We start from the raw sequence: 21,371 nt of genomic DNA, 5'->3' as shown, positions 1-21,371 counted from the left end.
TAGCAAAAGACACGATGAGCTAGCTGGAGCCTATTGACCTCGGGTACCTAGAATACAGTTGGGGTTCCAAGGGATTCTCCAAGCAGATCACATTATAGTTAGACTTGAAATGTCTCAGCAAGAACACAGGTGGAGGAACCTGCACCATCTTGTTCTGCCATGAGTGCTCTAGAGGGCAGAGTCCGTGACGGGGGACTGGAAGCATGGTGACTACAGCAGGGACCTGAGAGCTTACGTCCTCATCCACACGCAGGAAGCAGCGAGGACGAGCTGGGAATGACGCACAGCTTTGAATCCTCAAAGTCCACCCCAGTGATGACTTCATCAGGGCTACATACATCCTGCCCCAACCCCACAACCAATGGGAACCAAGTATCCAAACATATGGGACTACAGGGGGCATTCTCATTCATAACAACATGTATGGCTACAAAGAGAGGTTCATAGGTCACATGAGATCCTGTTTTAAAAAAATAAATGATAGATAGATAGATACATACATACATATATACATACATAGAGAGAGAAAGAGATTCATAGATAGGTAGGTAGGTACATACACACATCCAAACATACATACATACATACATATCTACACACACAAACAAACAGTTAAAATACATGAAGTCAATCTTTAGTAAATATAAATTGTCATAGTCATATGTATATTTATGTGTGGGTAGAGAGACTTGATTAAAGAAATCAAACACTTTGTGTAATAAATTATTTTATTAACAGACTGACTTAGGATGAGGCTGGTCCATGGACACCTGATGCACAGGTTGTTGTCCACAGAGAAGGTCACCAAATGTAACTATCAATGACCCAGAAATCCCACTACTGGGAACGAATCCTGAGGACAGGAAGTCATGTGTCAGAGGTCAGCTCCCCCTGATTCACGGCACACTGGTCACAAGAGCCAACATGCACAGAAGACCCTAGAGTCCCATGGCCAGATGAATGAATTAAAACAATGTCCATTCAGCCCTTGGTCAGTTTCCTACCAAAAGGTATGAAACCCAGGAAAATGCCATTTAACACCAAAAGGAGCATGCCTACCCAGAATTCAAACCAGCTGAAGCAATGGTCAGGGCTCATCGCCTGGTGTCTGAACACAAGGCATGGATGCCCTGTTCCCACGGCCACAGAGTCAGACCTGAGAGCAGTGTCAAGGCTCCAGGCCCTTCCAGGACTCAGCCTGCGGGCTTTTCTGTGGCTTCTACAGTCCCACAAGGACTCACACTGACAACTTAGAGGCAGTGAACTGCACTATGGGAGAAAAGCGTCACCAGGATGAGGGAGGAATGGGGATTCCTCCCCTGGGGGAGAGTCAACAACTCCAGAGCCTGGGGTGAGCCCCTCCCCTGGAGGATTCCCAGACTCCTCCAAAGAAGGCAAAAATAACCTCTTCCCTTTCTTCTCCCTCTTCTTTCTCTCCCTCTCCTCCTTCTCCTCCCCTTCCTCCCCCTCAGAGTCATGCTCCAAGGAGCTGAGAATCATTGAAACATCTCCGGACTTGAGCCTGAAGTATGGGAAAAGAGTCCCAGCGAAGGAAGCTTCACGGAAGGAGAAAATGTGGGACATCTCACTCATGTTATAGAAGGAAATGTCGCCTTCGCTGTAGTCCACAAACACCCCCACACGCTGGGGAGCTTACCTAAAGGATAATGAAGCCCTCCCACTGTCAATATAGGCCCAGTATCCACTGCTAGACCGCCCCACAGTCCAAAACCCCTTTTGGGGACACTCTGAGTAAAAGCCTTTTCTCTCCACATCTTCCCTGCAGACCCCCAGAGTCCACTTGCTGCTGTCTCCATTCCTTATCTCCACCTCCCAGTAGCGTCTTCCGGAGGAGATGCCTTCCATGCCTAACACACAGAAGAGGTCATCCAGGCACAGAGTGGTATCCGTCCGGGTCACACGCCTCCTGTCCTGAGAGATGGCGAGGATGGGGTGGGCAGTGTCTGGATTCAGAATGACAGACACTGCAGGAGAGTTACCAATCATGGGAGGTCCTCCCCAGCCCCTAAACAAGACCTCAGCCATCCCACCTCCACCTCAAAGTCTCTTAGCTTCTTCTAGGGAGACAAGTCCCTCTCAGAACAGCCTGTGGCTCAAGACCATGACTGGCAAGTAGGGGAAGGGAACAAATGCCGTCTAGGGGTTCAAGGTCACAGGGCCCTTGAGAACCAGATCCAGCTTAGTGAGCATCCCCTCTGCCTCCCAGACCACCACCACTGAGGTTGTCACCACAGGAGCTGAAGGAGGGACCAGAGCCATGGGAAGAGCAGGAGGAGTGTCCCTAAGGACCAGAGTCACTCACAGGACTGGAAGTGCTCCCTGCGCCAATCTACAAGAGAAGCACAGGTCATGTGAGGGGTTTCAGACACTGCACCCATCTGGTCAGTGCTTGTCTCGTGAAACACAGACCTGGGAGTTGTGGGGACAATGTACCTGCTGAACAAACATATACATACACACATAAACACACACAAATATACACACAGAGAGACACACAGAGACACACATAAACATGCAAACACATACACACACAGACACACACACACACAAACTCATCCTGCCCTAGTCTTCCCATAAAGATTTGACCAATGAAGCTTAACATCTACCCTAATAAAGGCAGAAGGGCAATGTAGGTCTCACTATGGCTTGTCAGGGCCCAGACACACAACCATCCTGGAAGACGGACATCGTTGAATGAAAATTTCCAAGACAGGGAAGGAGGGAGGTGATGAAGCAGGGGATCCTTGAGTTTGAGACCAGACTGAGCTACATAGTGAGATCCTGTCTCAGAAAAACAACAGCATGCATGGCATGCCACAGCTCAGTGCCTGCAAGGTCCTGGCTTGATCTTACAGAACCACAAACAACAGAAAAGGATTCAGTGCTTGAAAGCACTAGATGGTCTCGCAGAGGACCCAGGTTCAGTTCCCAGCACTCACATGAATCCTGATGACTATCTGTAACTCAAGTTCCGGGGAATAAACCACACTCATTGGAACTCCAACAAAACCAGGCTTGCACATGGCACACAGACATATAATCAGGCAAAATGTTCATACACATACATACATACACACACACACACACACACACACACACACACACAAATGCTTGTGAGAAATTCTAAGTTGCACACTAGTTCACGTGATGCAAAGACTACAGAAAGTCATGTATAATTTCGAGTGGATCACACAGGCCTCAGCAAACCCACAAGCATCCTGGAAGCACAGAACACCAACTCAGAACACCTGATCCAAACACCCAATCCCTGAGCAGCCAGGTGTTCTGGAGAAGGAATCCAGCAGGGAACACAAAGCACAGAGAGAGAGAGAGAGAGAGAGAGAGAGAGAGAGAGAGAGAACGCCACCAAGAGACCAGAAGACTAGGAAGAAAAAGAGTTTTGTGAAAACTGAGACAAAAGCACAAGGAATCCAACTTTTCATTTATTCATTCTTTCGTTGTTTGTTTTTGAGACAGGGTTTCTCTGTGGCTTTGGAGCCTGTCCTGGAACTCGCTCTGTAGAACAGGCTGGCCTTAAACTCACAGAGATCCCCCTGCCTCTGCCTCCTGAGTGCTGGGATTGAATGTGTGCACCAGCACTGTCCTGCAAGGAATCCCAAATTTAAGGAGGACATGGAACCAAAGACTATCTTAGTGAGACATGAGTCCCATGCTGCCTGACCTGACTTCTGGAATCTTCCTGAAAGCAATAATTCTGATCCACAGAGTCATTGTGACCCTTCACCAGTCTCTACGCAAAGCTGAACTGGCCACTAACGCTGCTCCTAGAAGATGTCCACCGAACCAGGTGACTGCAGACTGGGCCATGCTGATGCTGACAATGACTTACACCGGAGGACAAACCAGAATGCATTCTGTGAGCCCGAGGAGGCTCCCGGTGGTGTTCTGATGGAGGCCAGCACTGACAAGGACAGAAGGACACTCATCTCATCCTGCCGGAGAGTGGGTGGGGACACACGTGCACACATAGAGAAGAGGATGACGGGAGCTGGAGAAGGTGAGGAAACATGAGAGCCGGTGCTGTGTGAGGTGCACACATGTCTGTGCACAGGGACAGGGTACCAACGACAGATCAGAGGAAAGTCTACATGAGCACAGAGCGTGGGAACACAGACACAATGGCCTTCATCAGGGTTCCTTAGAGAAGCATGAGCCATGGATGAGCGACCACAACATTAAAGAAAAAATCCCTCTCCCTCAACAGCCATGAACTGTCTACATATGAACTGGGGAAGAGCCTGATTATGAGGCCTCCCCAGGCCCCCTTCATCTGCCCCATAGAGGGTAACAGAGATGACGTAGCAAGGATAATGGTGCTTGTCACCAACCCAGACAACCTGAGATTGATCCCGGGGAACCACTTCATGGAAAGAAAGCAAAGACTTCTGGAAGTTGTCCTCTGACCTCCACACTCATGTCAGCACACACACATACACGTGCACACACATACAACACACACACACACACTTACAGAACACACACACACACACACACTTACAGAACACACACAGAGTGAGAGAGAAAAAACATCTTGGCAAGGGCAGGCCGTGTGACTCCTCTCTCCTAATGTGTCCAGTCTTGTGCATGTGTCCTTTGGGCAGTGACTGCTCTGACAGCTCCAAGGACAATGGCTACATTGTGCTGACAAGCTTCTGTGCCAGCTTGGCACAAGGTAGGGTCATCTGGGAAGAAGAAATATTAACTGAGAAAATGCTTCCATAGGATTGGCCAGTAGGCAAGCCCATGGGGAATTCTCTTGGTTGATAGATGATTGATAGTTCAAACTGGAGAATGCAGCCCGTGGTGGGCTGTGTCATCCCATGGACAGTGGTCATAGGAACATGGGAAAAGAAACAGAACAAGCCGGGTGGCTAATGCGGTACCCAGCAATCCTCCATGAACTCTGCGTTCACTCCGAACTCCACATCCTGCCCTGTGTGACTTCCTGCCTTGACTTGCTGTGGTGTGGACTGGAAGTGTGAGTCACACAAACTTTCCTCCTCAAGCTGCTTTTCCTCACTTAGGGGAAACCCTAAGACCCGTGTTCTGCCCAGAGGACAGCAGTCTCCATAGTCACGCACCTGCATACAGCTGGGCCTTCCTCCAGGCTGCAAAGGAACATATTCTCCTGAGAACCAATCAGAACAGCCCACTCAAACAGTCCACCAACCCATGCTCCCTCCATTCTAAAGGTGAGGTTTACCTAGGAGGAAAGAGGACCCCAGGGAGCTGGCTCCTGCAAGATGCAGGGGCAGGAGAATTGGGGAAATTACATGGACCAGGGATAAGAACGATGGTGCTGTAAGGCTAATCTCCCATTGTCCCTATTCTGTGTGGCTTTTAAACATTCAACCGGCTCCCTCTACTCCAAAAATCAAAGCTTTAAATAGTAGTAGTAGTAGCAGTAGTAACAATCTATAATTATTCAGTTTCACTCTTAATTAAAACCTTACAATATAGGAAAAAATCTTAGAGAATAAAATACAGTTATTCAATAGTTATCAGAAACCATGATGACATCAGCACTTCTTGGAAAGGTGGATTTGGAGATGTGCTGAAAAGAAGAATGTGTGTACATGGACAGGAAGTGAGTGCTGGGTGAAGTGCCCACTATTCCTCATGGACACTTAAATATCTCTATAGCAGGGCACCACTATTCCACGGGCACCCAGCTCACCATCCCTTCCCACTCAGGTCCGCAGCCCTGGCTCTGACCATCACTTTGATCAACACCTTCAGAGCTGAGGGAACTGACTCCCTGGGGGATGACTGTGGAATGAGTGGAGGTCACACTCCAGGGTCTGTGACCTGATTCACTTATAAACATCTTCTGCATGTTGGCTTTGTGTCAACTTGGCACAAGCTAGAGTCATCTGAGAGGAGGGAGACTCAGCTGAGAAAATGCCCCCATAAAAATGGCTGCAAGCAAGGCTGTGGGGCGTTATCATGGTTTAGGATTATTGTAGAAGGGGTCAGCCCACTGTAGACAATGTCAGTACTAGGAAGGGGATCCCGGAGAGGTCCAGCAAGCAAGCTGAGCAGGCCATTGGGAGCGAGACAGCAAGAGGTTGTGCTCTGTGGTCCCTGCTTCAGTTCCTGCCCCAGGTTCCTGCCTGCATCTTCACTGAAAGTTTAACCCTGTTGTTTTTCCCCCAGAGCAGGCAATAGTCCAGAGCTAATGGAGACAAAAGTCAACAATATAGATGACAGACATTGGTGGGAATAAGGCCCCGGGGCACAGGGCACATCCAGAGACCCAGGTCTTTCAGTTCTGAGCAGAGATCTGGAAAAGCCCATGGGACAGGCTTCCCCTTCCCAGAACCTTACACTTCTGTCCCCTCAAGGGGTCCCCATTCTGCCTAGAATCAAGGAGAGGGCACCCCTGGGCGCATGTGCACAGGGAACCATGGGACATTGGGGCAGTCACTCACCAGCCATATAAGCTGCCTTCCTTTGATCTGAAAAACAACATGAGGACTCAAGTGAGCTGCTGGGCTACGGAGGGGACACAGAGTCAGGAGGAAAAGCATGAGGGGACACACAGGGCTCAGGAAGAAAAGCGTGACTCACCCAGCTCCTCCTGGAGTCTGCCTGAAAAACAGTGAGAAGAGAGGAGCTGTGCACTTGGCAGAAAAACAGGAAACAATGTTGTTTCCTACTAGGCTGCACTAGAGCCCAGCTGACCCCAGGACTCCAGCCCTGCTCTCGGGACTTCGGGGGCCACCTACTCTGATCCCAGAACCCTGGATCTTCTTGGAGACTCTGGCCCAGTCCTTCACTGCCATCAGGACTTACACGCTGCCTTCAGTGCATGCTCCTTTGTCTTCTGCAACTCCTCCTGCTCACGCTGCAGATTCTCCAGTTCCTGATGCACCGGTTGCCTTGCACGCTGCTCCCATATGAGAAAACAGCAAGATCCTAGGACTAGAAGTCCCATCGTGGTCATGCTCACAGCGAAAGCCGGCATCCAGGGAGAAGCCTGAGGGAAGAAGGGCTCTGTGGCCCAGGCAGAGAGCCAGTGAGGGGCACACCTGAGGACAGACAGCCCAGCACACTCCAGAAAGGCCACCCACTTCCCGAGCTCTGTAGGAGTGAGGAACAGCTCTCACCTGGGATGAACAGGGCCATGGCCTTCTCCTGGCCCAGGATGGGGTTGAAGGTGGAGCAGGTCACACTCCCCAAGGACCTGTCTCTCACCACCAATGTGCTCTCCATGCTGAACAGACCTGCAGCATCTTCAGTGTGGGTCTCAGAGGATGCTGGGAGATTCTCCCCACTGGAGTCTCTCCACTGCACCTGGGGCTTCGGGTACCACCCTGAAGCACTGCACACCACACACACACCACCATCTTCTGTACCTTTGATGTGCACTTCAGGGACAGAGCCCATCCCTGCAGGAGGACACATGTGAGGACCGTAGAAGGCACTTTAGGCTCAGGGACCCCAGGATCACCTGTGTGTCTCATAGGAATCTCTCATGGGAAACACAGGTATTGAAGAGGAAAGCCCTCCGGGGCTGGGACCAGGATTTGCCCCCATTGCTCAACAGCAGAAAAACAACAGTGTCCACTACTATGGGAAAGAGGGCACGGGTCACTGTTCTATCAACCACAAGACCCAGAGGAACTGAAGGACATTGAACCCCAGAGCCCTGACGTAGAAACCATCACTCCATCTCCCCATTCTCCACACACCTGTGACCCCCAGGAGAGCAGGACACCCAGCTCCACCCAGGGAAGCCCTGAATGCCCTCCCTTTCTCTACCCGATCATTTGTCTAAAGCATTGATCATCATTTCTCACTGACGTTTCTTGGGAGCTCTCTGACTTTTTCTGCCTACGCCTCTAAAATATAAAATCCAACAGCTGGTGTTTACCATGACATTGACAGGATCCCTGGTCCCCAGAACAAGGTCAAGGACATTTTGGGGGCTACACATATAGAATTTAGATTGAAATAACCTATGTAAGAATGTATCACCTATTTCTCATCTCAAAAAAAAACTAAAAAATAAACAGAAATAACAATAATGGCCCAGAGCCATGTATGGCAGAGCATGGCTGTGAGCCCAGAATTAGGAAGAAGCAGGAGGATCCAATGTTCAGGGTCACCCTCCACTACACGACTGGCTTAACCACAGTCTGGTCTACAGAAGACATTGCTCAAAAAAATATATTAGGGAGCTGAGTGACATGAGCCCTTACTTTCCTCCCACACACAGGTCCTCCAACATCTTTAGAACATGGATTAGTTAACCAACCTGCCACCTTCAGCTCCAAGATGGCCTCTTCATAGAAGAGACCCTGTCTGAAGAAGCAGACATACATCCCTCTGTCTGAGACCCGGACATTTCCGATGCGCACAGCAGCCTTGCCTTGGTGGAACTGGTCTTTCACCAGCAAGGTGCGTACTGAATACCCAGCCATCTGCTCTTGCTTCTGCTCTTGTGGGTCCCGATAGACAAACACTGCTTCTGAGAATCTGGAGCGGAACCACCTGAGCTCCATCTTCTCCACACTCATGGCTGGAGACAGGGAGCAGGGAAGTATGGCTTCCCCACCTGGAGCAGCCACGATGGGGTCTGAGGGACCCAACACCCGGAAATGCTCTGTGGACACAGATGTCACTGTGAGAGGACTGAAGAGACACAGGTTAAAGCAGAGGACAACCACTATGACACGGAATGTCCTGGGACCAGGAGGCAGAGGCCGGATGAGGTTGCTCTAGGCATTGTGGGTAGGCATCTATGGTTAATGTATAAGAGATCTTCAGAGCCAGGCAGTGGTGGCGCACGCCTTTAACCCCAGCACTTGGGAGACAGAGGCAGGCAGATCTCTGTGAGTTCGAGGCCAGCCTGATCTACAAGAGCAGTTCCAGGACAGGCTTCATAAGCTACAGAGAAACCCTGTCTCAGAGAGAGAGAGAGAGAGAGAGAGAGAGAGAGAGAGAGAGAGAGAGACTCCCCATTTTGCTTGTGCCCCTGGCCCCAGACCCTTCCATTAGGAAAATTCTTGGTATTTCACTCTCCAGCTTCCATGAACCTGGTCCCAGGTGCCCTGGGTCTCAGCCCAGACCTCAGGCTTGAGTAGGTCTGGCCTGGGCCAAGATCTTGCCTTTGTAAAATCCCTGCAGATGCTCGCACCTTGGGTTTGAGAAAGCACCTTGAGAAACATAGTTCTACCTGGTCTGTCTTAGACCACACACAGGAAACTCATAACCTCCAGCCCTGCATTCACTGTATTAATGCACATCTTCCTCCACTGAATTATACGTGAACCTTAAGACACAGAGCAGAGGCCTGGAGAGAGGGCTGAGCAGCCAAGAACACTAATTCCACTTGCAGAGGACCCAGGTTCCATTCCCAGCACCACATGGTAATTCCCAAATGTCTGTAACAGTCTGCTAGACTCTGTCTGCATCAGACATGAAGGGGGCACACAGTCATACTCCATATACATGGAGCCAAAGGCTACTTCTGTGAAAAATCACACAGCACTACCAGGAATCCCAATTGCTTTTTGATAAAGAAGAAAGAGGCTGCCTCAGTCTGAGTGCTCTTGGTCTTCTAGCCCAGAAGGACTGTGATACTGGGACTGAAAGTGCCATCTGCTGCAGGATCTCCCACCCTCACCCCTGCAGGACCTCCCACCCTCACCCCTGCAGGACCTCCCACACTCACCCCTGCAGGACCTCCCACACTCAGCCCTGCAAGACCTCCCACCCTCACCCCTGCAGGACCTCCCAACTTCACCCCTGCAGGACCACCCACGCTCAGCCCCTGTTTCTCTCTGCCTGGCTCACTCTGCTTCAGCCAACCCTGGCCTCTGCAGCTCCTCACACCCCTGGCACACTGCCAGCTCCAAGGCTGTGTTCCCAGCTCTGCTCCCCAGGTAGGGTGTGGTTGCTGTGCGCAGGCTGGGCAAGGAAGGACAGTTTTCCACTCCCAGCCTCTCGAACGCTCACGCAAGCAGGCTCAGCCTAGATCTTATTAGTAACTCACTGTAAATGGAACACTAGAAAACCCCTGGGTCCCAGTATTAATGAGTCTGTACACATCTGAGCAGCCCGGTACGTGGCGGATCCTGGTCACCGCAGGGAGACATGGGGAGAGAGAGCAGAGCACACTCACCTGTGGATGCCCGGGTAAGCAGCTGTGCAAGGACAAACAGGCAGGTAACATGGCCTATCCCGGTCACCGCAGGGAGACATGGGAGAGAGAGCAGAGTACACTCACCTGTGGACGCCAGGGTAAGCAGCTGTGCAAGGACAAACAGGCAGGTCACACAGCGGAGCAGAGCATGCTTGCAGCACTTGTCCATGTCCTCGGAGCCGGGGAGACACAGGTGGGGAGACCAAGACCCTTGGCTGCAGCAGGAGGCAGGTTCCACACTGAGCTTGGACACCTGAGCAGGGAGAGGATCATCAGGGCTGGTGTGAGCCCCACTGGACAAAACACATCTACACTACCAGGGTGAACGCCCTCCACAACCCAACACTGACAAACACCCATGCCCAGGTTCCTCCCGGCCATTCAGAACAAGACTGGGGAACTGGGGACATCCAAGTCCTCTGAGAGGAAGTCATTCCTTCATTTCCACCCCATGTCCAGCCACAGTGCAGCCAGGCTCTGCCCAGAATGCAGGCCCTGCCCTCTCAGCACCCTGAGGAGAGCCCAGAGGAGACACCGTCAATCCCTCTCTCCACATCCACACTGCTTGTGACCCCAGACACGGAGCCTGTGCCCACCCCTCCCTTGGGGACAGCATGGCCTCCTCCTGTGCTTCTGTTGTTCCATAACTGTGACCAGGCGTCATCTGGGCAGCTTCAGAGACAGACGTGTCCCCGAGGAGGCTGAGCTGCCCATCACGAGGGCCTTGGACGAGCTCTTGGTTGTGGAGTTTTCCACACCTCAGTTCCAGCCCAGTCCCTGCCACAGTTCCAGGCCATCACCCCACACTCGGCAGATGTCACACACACACACACACACACACACACACACACACATACACACACACACACACGTCCCACAGACAGGTTTATCCTCCTCTCTCTGTCCTTGATAAAGACCCTGCACGGTGAAGACAGGCTTGAAAAGAACATAAATAAACCCTAGTCTGCCCCAATCACCACTCTTTAGAAGGTTAGAAAAGGGGCAGACTAAAGGCCTGAGAAGGACAAACTCAGGGACTTCTAAGGTGTCTCCAGTTTCAGTCACCAGGCATGTGACCTGCTGGGACTCACCAAACATAAAACTCCTCCCTGGTTTCCTCCTCAGGCTCCAGGTATCTTCAGAGCAAACATTCCTGCTTTTCTTTGCTCCCAAGGTGGCTGCATGGGGGATGGGGACCCTAGAGGACTTAGCAGACCCCAGATCTTCTTCCCGGAGTTCAGCCCTGCTCCAAAGTGCTCTCACAGCGCTAAGCTCGGCTCTCCCCAACACCAGGCTCCGCTTTCCACATCTCCAACAGGGTCATGGTTCCTAGGCCAGCAGACAGGAAGCAGAGCCTGGCACGAGCTGTCATGGCCTCAGCAGAGGCTTAGACACAGCTGACTCCAGCAGAGCGCTCCCAGTCAGTAGAGCAATGGGAACACCGAAACTGAAAGCCGATGTGAACAGGGTGTGTGTTCCTTCTGCTCGTTCCTTTCTCTGTCAGGAAGAGGTGAAAGTTCATCTCACCACCCCACTCCAGCCCACTCTGGCACCAACAACCCCTCCTGTTGGGGAGATTCCTGAGCGAAGCACGATTTATAGACACTCAGAGAGAGAAACTGGGGTTCACCTGAAGATCTGAAAAGCAAAGCAGTCAGACTCTGCTCTTCCCTCGACCTCAGGTGGAGAATGGCGATCCTGCTCCAGGACCTCAGAATGGGACTGGGGCTGAGAGCTGTCTCCCCCTGTATTATAATCCTCTCTGGGCTTAGGTTAAAGACGTGCACCACTGGAATTAAAGGCATGCACCTCCCTCCGGTCTCTATGGCGGCTAAAGGTTGTGTTATCACTGCCTGGTCTGTAAGGCTGTAAGGCTGACCAGTGGGGATGTTTTCTTCTCTGATCTTCAGGAAAGCTTTCTTTATTAAAATGCAAATGAAATGCTGACACCCGAGGCCGACACATTGTAAGGAAATGCTCTGGGTGAGAGAAGGGGAAAGGAATCCTCCCTGAATCTCTGTTCAGCATCAGGAGCTGGGCTGGACTCACCAGAGTTATGTCAGCCCAGTCACAACTGCGAACAGAGACGATGTCATGGGCGCTGTTCCAGCTCCAGGAACTACTAACATGAGGGGAAGGTAGGTCGTTCAGAAACCTGTCCTCCCTGTGCCCACCCCATCTGCTTGACCTAGAGTTACAGATGGTTCTGGGACACCATGTGGCTACTGGGCCAACAAGGGCTCCTAACCACGGAGCTGTCTCTCCAGCCCCTTGAAAACAACTTCAGATTTAGAGAAAGAAAGCAAGGCTGGCACAGAATCCTCACCTTCAGTCATCCCCAGCCCTGCCCAACCCCCACCCACACAGCGCAGACTCAGTCATCCCCAGCCCCGCCCAACCCCACTCCACACAGCACAGACTCAGTCATCCCCAGCCCCGCCCAACCCCACTCCACACAGCACAGACTCAGTCATCCCCAGCCCCGCACAACCCCACTCCACACAGCGCAGACTCAGTCATCCCCAGCCCTGCCCAACCCCACTCCACACAGCACAGACTCAGTCATCCCCAGCCCCACCCAACCCCACTCCACACAGCACAGACTCAGTCATCCCCAGCCCCGCCCAACCCCACTCCACACAGTGCAGACTCAGTCATCCCCAGCCCCGCCCAACCCCACTCCACACAGCGCAGACTCAGTCATCCCCAGCCCCGCCCAACCCCACTCCACACAGCACAGACACAGTCATCCCCAGCCCCGCCCAACCCCACTCCACACAGCACAGACTCAGTCATCCCCAGCCCCGCCCAACCCCACTCCACACAGCACAGACTCAGTCATCCCCAGCCCCGCCCAACCCCACTCCACACAGCACAGACTCAGCAGGAACCTGCAAGGAACCTTGGACTCAGGTGTCTTGATGTTATAAACCTTATCTCCTCCTGGGTCCCCAGTCTATACCTTCCCTGGGGGAGGGGAGGAGAGACTATGACCAGGAGCAGATCAGACAGCATGAGTGGACACTAACTGGCCTGACTGCTTGTCCACTGTGTCCTCTCCCAGGGCACTGTGGTCACATCAGCTGCACTGACCATAAGCACTGGTACAGAAGCCACAGCTGGCTGTGCTGGTGGACACGTGATCCTGAGGCTGTGGAGTGAGGCAGGCCTGCCCTCTCAGCGCTCAGAAGGGAGAGGCTGGATGATCAGGAACTCAGGGACATCCACAGCTACCCAGAGAGTTCTGGAGCCCATAAAAATACAGGCCCATTTCCACCTTGTCTGAGGGTCAGAGAGTTTGAAGTTTTGACAGGCATAGTTGCACATCCTAATTCAGGAGGTTGAGTTGATTGCCTGGTTCTTTTGAAATTAAGACAGTTACATCCCATCCTGACAGGTGGTCAGGATATGCAAATGTGCTTCTGCTCCTTCTTAAGTAACTATAAGGTCAGCTAGGGAAGGGAAGTCTTCAGCATATGTGACCTAGACCTCCTTTGCTACCTAGACAACAAAATGCTGATGATTTGATGTCTCAGAGTGATAAAGCCATTGACTGTGTGAGTTATCCTCTGTATCACGTTAATAAAGCCTTTGTTACCTTCTCGCCCCCATTTATATTAAATATAAAAGCTATAAAAAATAAATGCTGGTAAAACTTCAGAATTTTTAACTGAAATGCCCTCCCAACACTTTCTATAATTTCTGTCGTATTATTTTAATTAGTCTTCAAATTCTTTGCTTATATTTCTTCAATTTTCATGCCCCTATCTTCTAAGAAGTATTTTATTGAGGCTGGTCCTTGACAGAGAGTTCAAACCAGCCTGAGCTGTGTGAATGCAGTCTCAGAAGGTGAGAGGCTGTGAGGCGGCAGACACTTTAACACCAGCACAGACACAGCAGATGGACCTCTGTCTGCCTGAGTCCAGCCTGCTCTAAATATTGAGTTTCAGGACAGCTCTGTAGAGAGAAAAGAAAAAGAAAGAAATAGAGAAAAGAAACCACAACAAAGCGAAAGAAGGGGTGGATATGATTGAGCAGATTATAGAAGCCCTGGCTACCAACTCTGACAACCTGAGTTTCATTGCTGACTCCACCATCCTATGACTCCCGTGTGTGAGCCACAACACGGGCACTGCAGGTCTCATTTCCCTGCACGCACACCCACGCACACATATAAAACATATTAGATGAAGAATGGTTTCTTAAATCTTTATTTTCATTCAATATGCATTCATATCTTCTTACGTTTGTGCATGTGTGCCTCATGTGTGTCTCGTGTGTGTCTCGTGTGTGCCTCATGTGTTCCACGTGTGTGTCTCGTGTGTGCCTCGTGTGTGCCTCGTGTGTGTCTCATGTGTGTCTCGTGTGTGCCTCCTGTGTGCCTCATGTGTGCCACGTGTGTGTCTCATGTGTGCCTCGTGTGTGCCTCGTGTGTGTCTCACGTGTGTCTCATGTGTGACTCATGTGTGCCTCGCGTGTGTCTCACCTGTGCCTCACGTGTTTCTCATGTGTGCCTCGTGTGTATCTTATGTGCGTCTCATGTGTGCCTCGTGTGTGTCTTATGTGTGTCTCATGTGTGCCTCGTGTGTGCCTAACGTGTGCATCACTTGTGTCTTGTGTGTATCTCACGTGTGTCTCACGTGTGCCTCACCTGTGTATCACATGTGCCTCGTGTGTGTCTCACGTATGCCTCACGTGTGTCTCATGTGTGTCGAACGTGTGCCTCACGTGTGTCTCACATGTGCCTCGTGTGTATATCACGTGTAGTTCGCGCGTGTCTCATGTGTGTCTCACGTGTGTCTCACGTGTGCCTCATGTGTGTCTCATGTGTACCTCACGTGTGTTTCACGTGTGACTCACCTGTGTCTCACGTGTGCCTCGTGTGTGTTTCAAGTGTGCCTCATGTGTGGCTCATGTGTGGCTCATGGGTATCTCACGTGTGCCTCGTGTGTGTCTAATGTGTGCCTTACATGTGTCTCACGTGTGCCTCCTGTGTGTCTCACGTGTGCCTCACTTGTGTCTCACGTGTGCCTCGTGTCTATCTCACGTGTGCCTCACGTGTGTCTCAAGTATGCCTCGCATGTGTCTCATGTGTGCCTCATGTGTGTCTCACGTGTGCCTCGCGTGTGTCTCATGAGTGCCTCACATGTGTCTCACGTGTGCCTCGTGTGTGTCTCACGTGTGCCTCACGTGTGCCTCGTAGGTGTCTCATGTGTGCCTCGTGTGTGTCTCACGTGTGCCTCGCGTGTTTCTCATGTGTGCCTCGCGTGTGTCTCGTGTGTGCCTCGTGTGTGTCTCATGTGCGCCTCACGTGTGTGTCATGTGTGCGTCATGTGTGTCTTATATGTGTCTCGTGTGTTCCACATGTGTGCCTAATGTGTTTCTCATGTGTGTCTCACGTGTGTCTCATGTGTGCCTCGTGTGTCTATCACGTGTGCATCACGTGTGTCTCACGTGTGCCTCGTGTCTATCGCACGTGTGCCTCGTGTGTGTCTCATGTGTGCGTCACGTGTGTCTCATGTATGTGTCTCATGTGTGCCTCATGTGTGTCTCGTGTGTGCCTCGTGTGTGTCTCATGTGTGCCCCACGTGTGTCTCACGTTTGTGTCTCACGTGTGTCTCTCACGTGTGTCTCATGTGTGCCTCATGTGTGTCTCATGTGTGTCTTGTGTGTGCCTCATGTGTGCCTCATGTTTGTCTCAATTGTTTCTCACGTGTGCCTCGTGTGTATCTCACGTGTGCCTCGTGTGTGTCTAATGTGTGCCTTACGTGTGTCTCATTGGTGTGTCTCATGTGTGTCTCACATGTGTCTCGTGTGTGCCTTGTGTGTGTCTCATTTGTGCCTCGTGTGTGCCTCACGTGTGTCTCACCTGTGTCTCACGTGTGTCTCACGTGTGCCTCGTGTGTGTCTCATATGTGTCTCACGTGTGTCTCATGTGTGCCTCATGTGTGCCTCATGTGTGTCTCAATTGCGTCTCACGTGTGCCTCGTGTGTGTCTCACGGGTGTCCCATGTGTGCCTCGTGTGTATCTCACGTGTGCCTCGTGTGTGTCTCATATGTGTCTCACGTGTGTCTCATGTGTGCCTCATGTATGTCTCATGTTTGTATCGTGTGTGTCTCGTGTGTGTCTCATGTGTGCCTCATGTGTTTCTCGTGTGTGTCTCATGTGTGCCTCATTTGTGTCTCATGTGTGTATTGTGTGTGTCTCGTGTGTGTCTTATTTGTGCCTCATGTGTGGCTCATGTGTGCCTCGAGTGTGTCTCGTGTGTGTCTCGAGTGTGCCTCATGTGTGCCTCGTGTGTGTCTCATGTGTGCCTCATGTGTGTCTCGTGTGTTTTTCGTGTGTGCCTCGTGTGTGCCTCGTGTGTGTCTCCTGTGTGTCTCATGTGTGTCTCGTGTGTATCTTGTGTGTGCCTTGTGTGTGTCTCGTGTGTCTCACGTGTGCCTCATGTGTGTCTCATGTGTGTATTGTGTTTGTCTCATGTGTGTCTTGTGTGTGCCTCATGTGTGCCTGATTGTCACAGAATCAGAAGCTAAAAATGTGAGCAGCCGTGTGGGTGCTGGGAACTGACCCCACGTCCTCTGAGGTGATGAAGTGCATCAGCCTGTGGGCAGGGTCACTACGGTGCCTAGTTTTGTTCCTCAACTTGACTACATCTGGAATTAAGCGAAACCGAAACATTGAGGGTAAACCTCTAAGGGATTTTTGCTAAAATTGAAGTAAGTAATTTTTTGTGTCTTTGTTTTTGATTGTCTTCTTTCTCAAGACAGGATTCTCTGTGTGGCCCTGTCTGCTCTGGAATTCACTCTATAGACCAAGCTGGCCTTGAACTCAGAGATCTGCCTGACTCTGCAGCTAGAGTTCTGGGATTGAGGGTGTGTGCTATACTTCTCATCTTGGTCTTGAGGTGGGAAGGCAAACCTTTAACCCAAATCATTTGATTTGGAAATTCCCACCTCTAATCTGGGCCCCACCTTATGCTGGAAACCTAGGTAAAGACAGGGAAGAAGGAAGCTTCTGATCTCTCCCTGCTGATTTTCCTCTTGCGAGTAAGTCCATTCCTCCACTGCATCAGAGCCGACTTCTCCAGGGGATTCCATCACGCACTGAGGACCAGCCGAGACAGCCAGCCTCGGGGGCTCAGAAACTTCTGGATCCTTGGGTTTTCTTTTCACACCCAGCTATTTTGGATTGCCAGGACCACAGCCTGTAAGTCATTCAAAGAAATACATTTCCTTCCCCTATCTGTGTCTCTCTGTGTCTCCTTCTCTCTAGGTCTCTCTCTGCCTCTCTCTCTTTCCCTCTGTCTCTCTCTCTTTCTCTGACTCTGCTTCTCTCTCTAACTCTATGTCTATAAATTCTGTTTCCCTAGAGAACCTTGATGAATACAGACACCGACAGCAGCAGAAGTAACAAGGCCAGACAAAGGGGTGTGCCCAGGGCAGACCACAAGGACAGAGACACCGAGGGACAGCTAAAGCAGAGGGAGGGTCACAGTAGACAGAAAACTGTGCAAAAGAAAGACAGACAGACCTGAAGAGCCAACAATGAGAAACAGCAGACCCAAGTCACCAGATGAGATCTGGACGTCACCAAGCTTCTAGAGTCAAGGCTCCTGGGGCTGGAGAGGCAGCGCAGTGGGTAAGAGGCACACTGCTCCTGTGGAGGAACCACAGCTCTTCAGCTGACCTCAGTTCCAGCTCCAGGGCATCTGGCGCCCTCTTTTGTCCTACACGTGTAACTGCTCTCACAAATGCACACAAACACACACAGACACAAACATTTATACTTAATTAAAAATAATGCAAAATAAATCTTTCTTAAAATACAAGGGTCCTGGTACTCTAGGCCTGACAGCTGCAACCGCCGCATGTGTGACAGGTGACCCTGACCATGGCTGCAGCTGAGGATGCAAACACCAGAGCTGCAACCCCCGCATGTGTGACAGTTGACACTCACAATGGCTGCAGCTGAGGATGCAAACAACCCCCGCATGTGTGACAGTTGACCCTGACCATGACTGCAGCTGAGGATGCAAACATTCAGAGCTGCAACCCCTGCATGTGTGACAGGTGACCCTGACCATGGCTGCAGCTGAGGATGCAAACACCAGAGCTGCAACCCCTGCATGTGTGACAGGTGACCCTGCATGGCTGCAGCTGAGGATGCAAACACCCAGAGCCCTCCTCAGGGCTCTGACACCAGCATGTCATCTGTGGCTGCTGTCAATCAATCACTCTTGCTGGAAGCTGAGCATCTCATGGCTGTCAGGTGCTGGAGCTGCTGCCAGCTGACGCCCAGAGCCAAGGCCAGGTGTGTACAGCTGTGACCCCAGGAAGGAGAGGAGAATCCAGGTCAGCCTCAGCTGCAGGGAGTCCTTAAGGCCCTGTGCAGCCAGGCAGGGAATTTTTCACCACCCTGGCTGTGGGGCAGCCTAGGCCCATTTACCACAGGGTCTCCAGAAGAAGTGACCACAAATTCCCAGGCCCGTGCTCACAGTCACTTCATTCTGAACACCTTCTCCTTCATTCCCATGGAATTTTGTGTAAGACTGTGATATTTGGAGGGTTAGCAATGGATAGAAACCTACCCAGGGCCGGCCACAGAATCACAGAGACAAACCCTGGCAGGAATTGGTCTGTTCCTAAAGCCAGATGAACTCAACAGGAGACCACCAGACTGGGACATCGATGGGGGGAGCGTTCCACTACCTGGGAAAAGTGGAGACTGGGGTGCATTAGAACTTCTATTGCAGAGGTCACTCTCCCTTCTCTTGTGTTTCTGGATTTCTCTTGTATAACCTCTGCACTGTGGTGCAGGTTGGTGAGCTCTGAGTTCTAAACGTCTTAGTGGTAAAAGCATCTAAAGAGCTTAGAGGAACCCGTGCAGCTCACAGTGGGACCAGAGCCTGGAAGGACCCCTCAGTGGCCTGCCCCAAGGGTGTGTGAAATGCTAGTCCAGGTGTTGGGGAGATGGCTCAGCTGGTAGGGTGCTCTTTCTTAGGATCCAGGTCAGTTCCCAGCACCCTCATTGGGTGTTCTCAATCACCTACAACTCCAGCTCCAGGGATCTTATGCTCTCAGGGCCTCGGCTGGAAACTGCACACATGAGGCATAGACTCACAAAGATACAGACACATACACATAAGTGAAATACAAATAAATCTCTATATAGGTTTGTTTTTATTGTGATATAAGTACATTTGCCACTCAGAAAGTCTCACCTGCATTTCCTCAGCCTCTGCTGCCCCCTTGTGGCCAAAATATGACACAGCAACCAGCTCTCAACTAGGCAGCTGCCCATTGAATTCCCTGTTGCATCCTTTGCAGAGCTTTCACAGAGGTGTGACCAGGACTCCCCTCTCCCTTTCCTCACTCCCACGTCCTCTTCTGCACAGACAGCCTCATTCTGACCCCACCAACCTCCACCCACTCCTCATCCCCCCCACAACACTCCAAAGCTCTTCCCTCTCTCCATCCCTCACCACGCCACCCTCTCCACCCCTCCATCCTGCCCTCCATTGTCCCCTCACTCTGCAGTCCCCTCCCTCCCACAGCTCCCGAAAGGACTGATGGGGAGGAAGGCTGGACACTGTGCCCAGCCTGAGCATAGGAGGAGACGCTGGTCCAGATACTGTGCACACCTTACTCTGTGCAACCAGGAATCCAGCTTTCCCACGACACCAGTTTCTACTCTACAAGGGTCAGTAGAATAACTAAATAAAATTACTACTTTATCCAGGACAGTTAAATTTTTCTGTGACAACAAATACACATTCTTGTCCACGTATATCCATCACAACTCAGTGCTGTCTTGTTGGTAACAAGGCAGCCATACGCACTCTACAAATCAGTGAACACCATGGGGTTTCCAATAAAACTTTATTTGTGGATTACGGCAACTGGAATTTCATCTTTTCACATAGCATGTCTAGATCTCATCCAAATACTGTTGGACACTTTACATTAAATATAATCATGAGCTCACAGGCCACAGAGAAACAGTCAAATTCAATTTGTCTCACAGTTTTTTTTCAAACTCTCACTTGAAGAAACACAATTATTAATAAACTGACAACATAATAAAAAGGAAATTCTTTTAAAGTTTATCTAATTACATTTTATGTATGAGTGCTGTCTTAGTTAGGGTTTCTATTGCTGCGATGAAACACCATGACCCAAACACAAGCTGGGGAGTAAGGGTTTACTGGGCTCACACTTCAGCATTGCTGCTCAGCACTGAAGGAAGTCAGGACAGGAGCTCACACAGGGCAGGATCCCAGAGGCAGGAGCTGACGCAGAGGTCATGAAGGGGAGCCGCTTCCTGACTCTGCCTGCTGTCTGAGAGAACCCAGGACACCAGCCCAAGGCTGTCCCCAGCCGCTGTGGACCAGGTTCTCCCTCACTAATCACTATTGAGACTGTGCCTTACACCTGGATCTCATGGAAGCATTTCCTAAACTGAGGCTCCTTCCTCTCTGAAGACTCTAGCTTATGTCAACCTGACACAGAAAACCAGCCAGTGCTGCTGACCCCTATCAACCTGACACATAAACCATCACTATTCAGACACAACCCTCCCGTTCTCACATGATCTCACATGAAAATCAAAAATAATTTTAAAAGTCCAGTCTTTACAAATTCAAACATAATAAAAATTCAATCTCTTTAGAATATCTATTCTCTTTAAATATTCAAAATCTCTTTTAAAAGTTCAAGTATTTCATCTATGGGATTCTTTAAAATTCAAAAGTGGCAGTGAACATTTAATCCCAGGACTTGGGAGGCAGAGGCCGGTGTTATCTCTGTGAGTTCAAGGCCAGCCTGGTCTACAGAGCGAGTTCCAGAATACCTAGGGCTGTTACACAGAGAAACTCTATCTTGAAAAAGGAGAGAGAGAGAGAGAGAGAGAGAGAGAGAGAGAGAGACTAAATACCTTCTTCAAGAGGGAAGAACCTAGGCACTGTCCCAATCTAATCCAAGCAAAGCCAATCTCAACAGTAGAAAAACTCACTGTCGAGTTGTCTGGGACTCACTCACAACCATCTGGACCCCTGCGAAGGGCTATGGTCTCTTCTCCAGCTCTGCCCGCTGCAGCTCACACAGCTCCTCTTCTAGGCCCCGCTGGCTCCACTCACTGCTGCTGCGGTTCCTGGTGATCTTCCATGGTGCTGGTGTC

At 50.8% G+C, this 21,371-nt stretch overlaps 2 protein-coding genes across 2 annotated transcripts in view; one reads left to right on the top strand and one right to left on the bottom strand.

Annotated features, from left to right (window-relative positions):
- LOC121435270 (H-2 class I histocompatibility antigen, Q10 alpha chain-like) overlaps window positions 1-21,371 on the top strand; it is an 808,095-nt gene that overhangs the window by 15,248 nt on the left and 771,476 nt on the right. The gene's annotated exons all lie outside the window — the stretch shown is intronic.
- LOC121435336 (butyrophilin subfamily 3 member A1-like) lies at window positions 717-11,622 on the bottom strand. Its single transcript, XM_041634589.1, is given in 10 exon segments — window positions 717-1,985; window positions 2,324-2,350; window positions 5,124-5,150; window positions 6,474-6,500; window positions 6,613-6,633; window positions 6,838-7,038; window positions 7,152-7,433; window positions 8,303-8,650; window positions 10,277-10,445; window positions 11,346-11,622. Coding segments are annotated over 9 exon segments (1,734 nt in total). The 5' UTR covers window positions 10,362-10,445; window positions 11,346-11,622; the 3' UTR covers window positions 717-1,269.

Source organism: Microtus oregoni, unplaced genomic scaffold (assembly GCF_018167655.1).
Source record: "Microtus oregoni isolate MIOR12 unplaced genomic scaffold, Mior012 000046F_ref0000063, whole genome shotgun sequence".
NCBI classification, from domain to species: Eukaryota; Metazoa; Chordata; class Mammalia; order Rodentia; family Cricetidae; genus Microtus; species Microtus oregoni.
The sequence above is the reverse complement of the archived record's forward strand: the minus strand, read 5'-3'. Positions and strand labels throughout refer to the sequence as shown.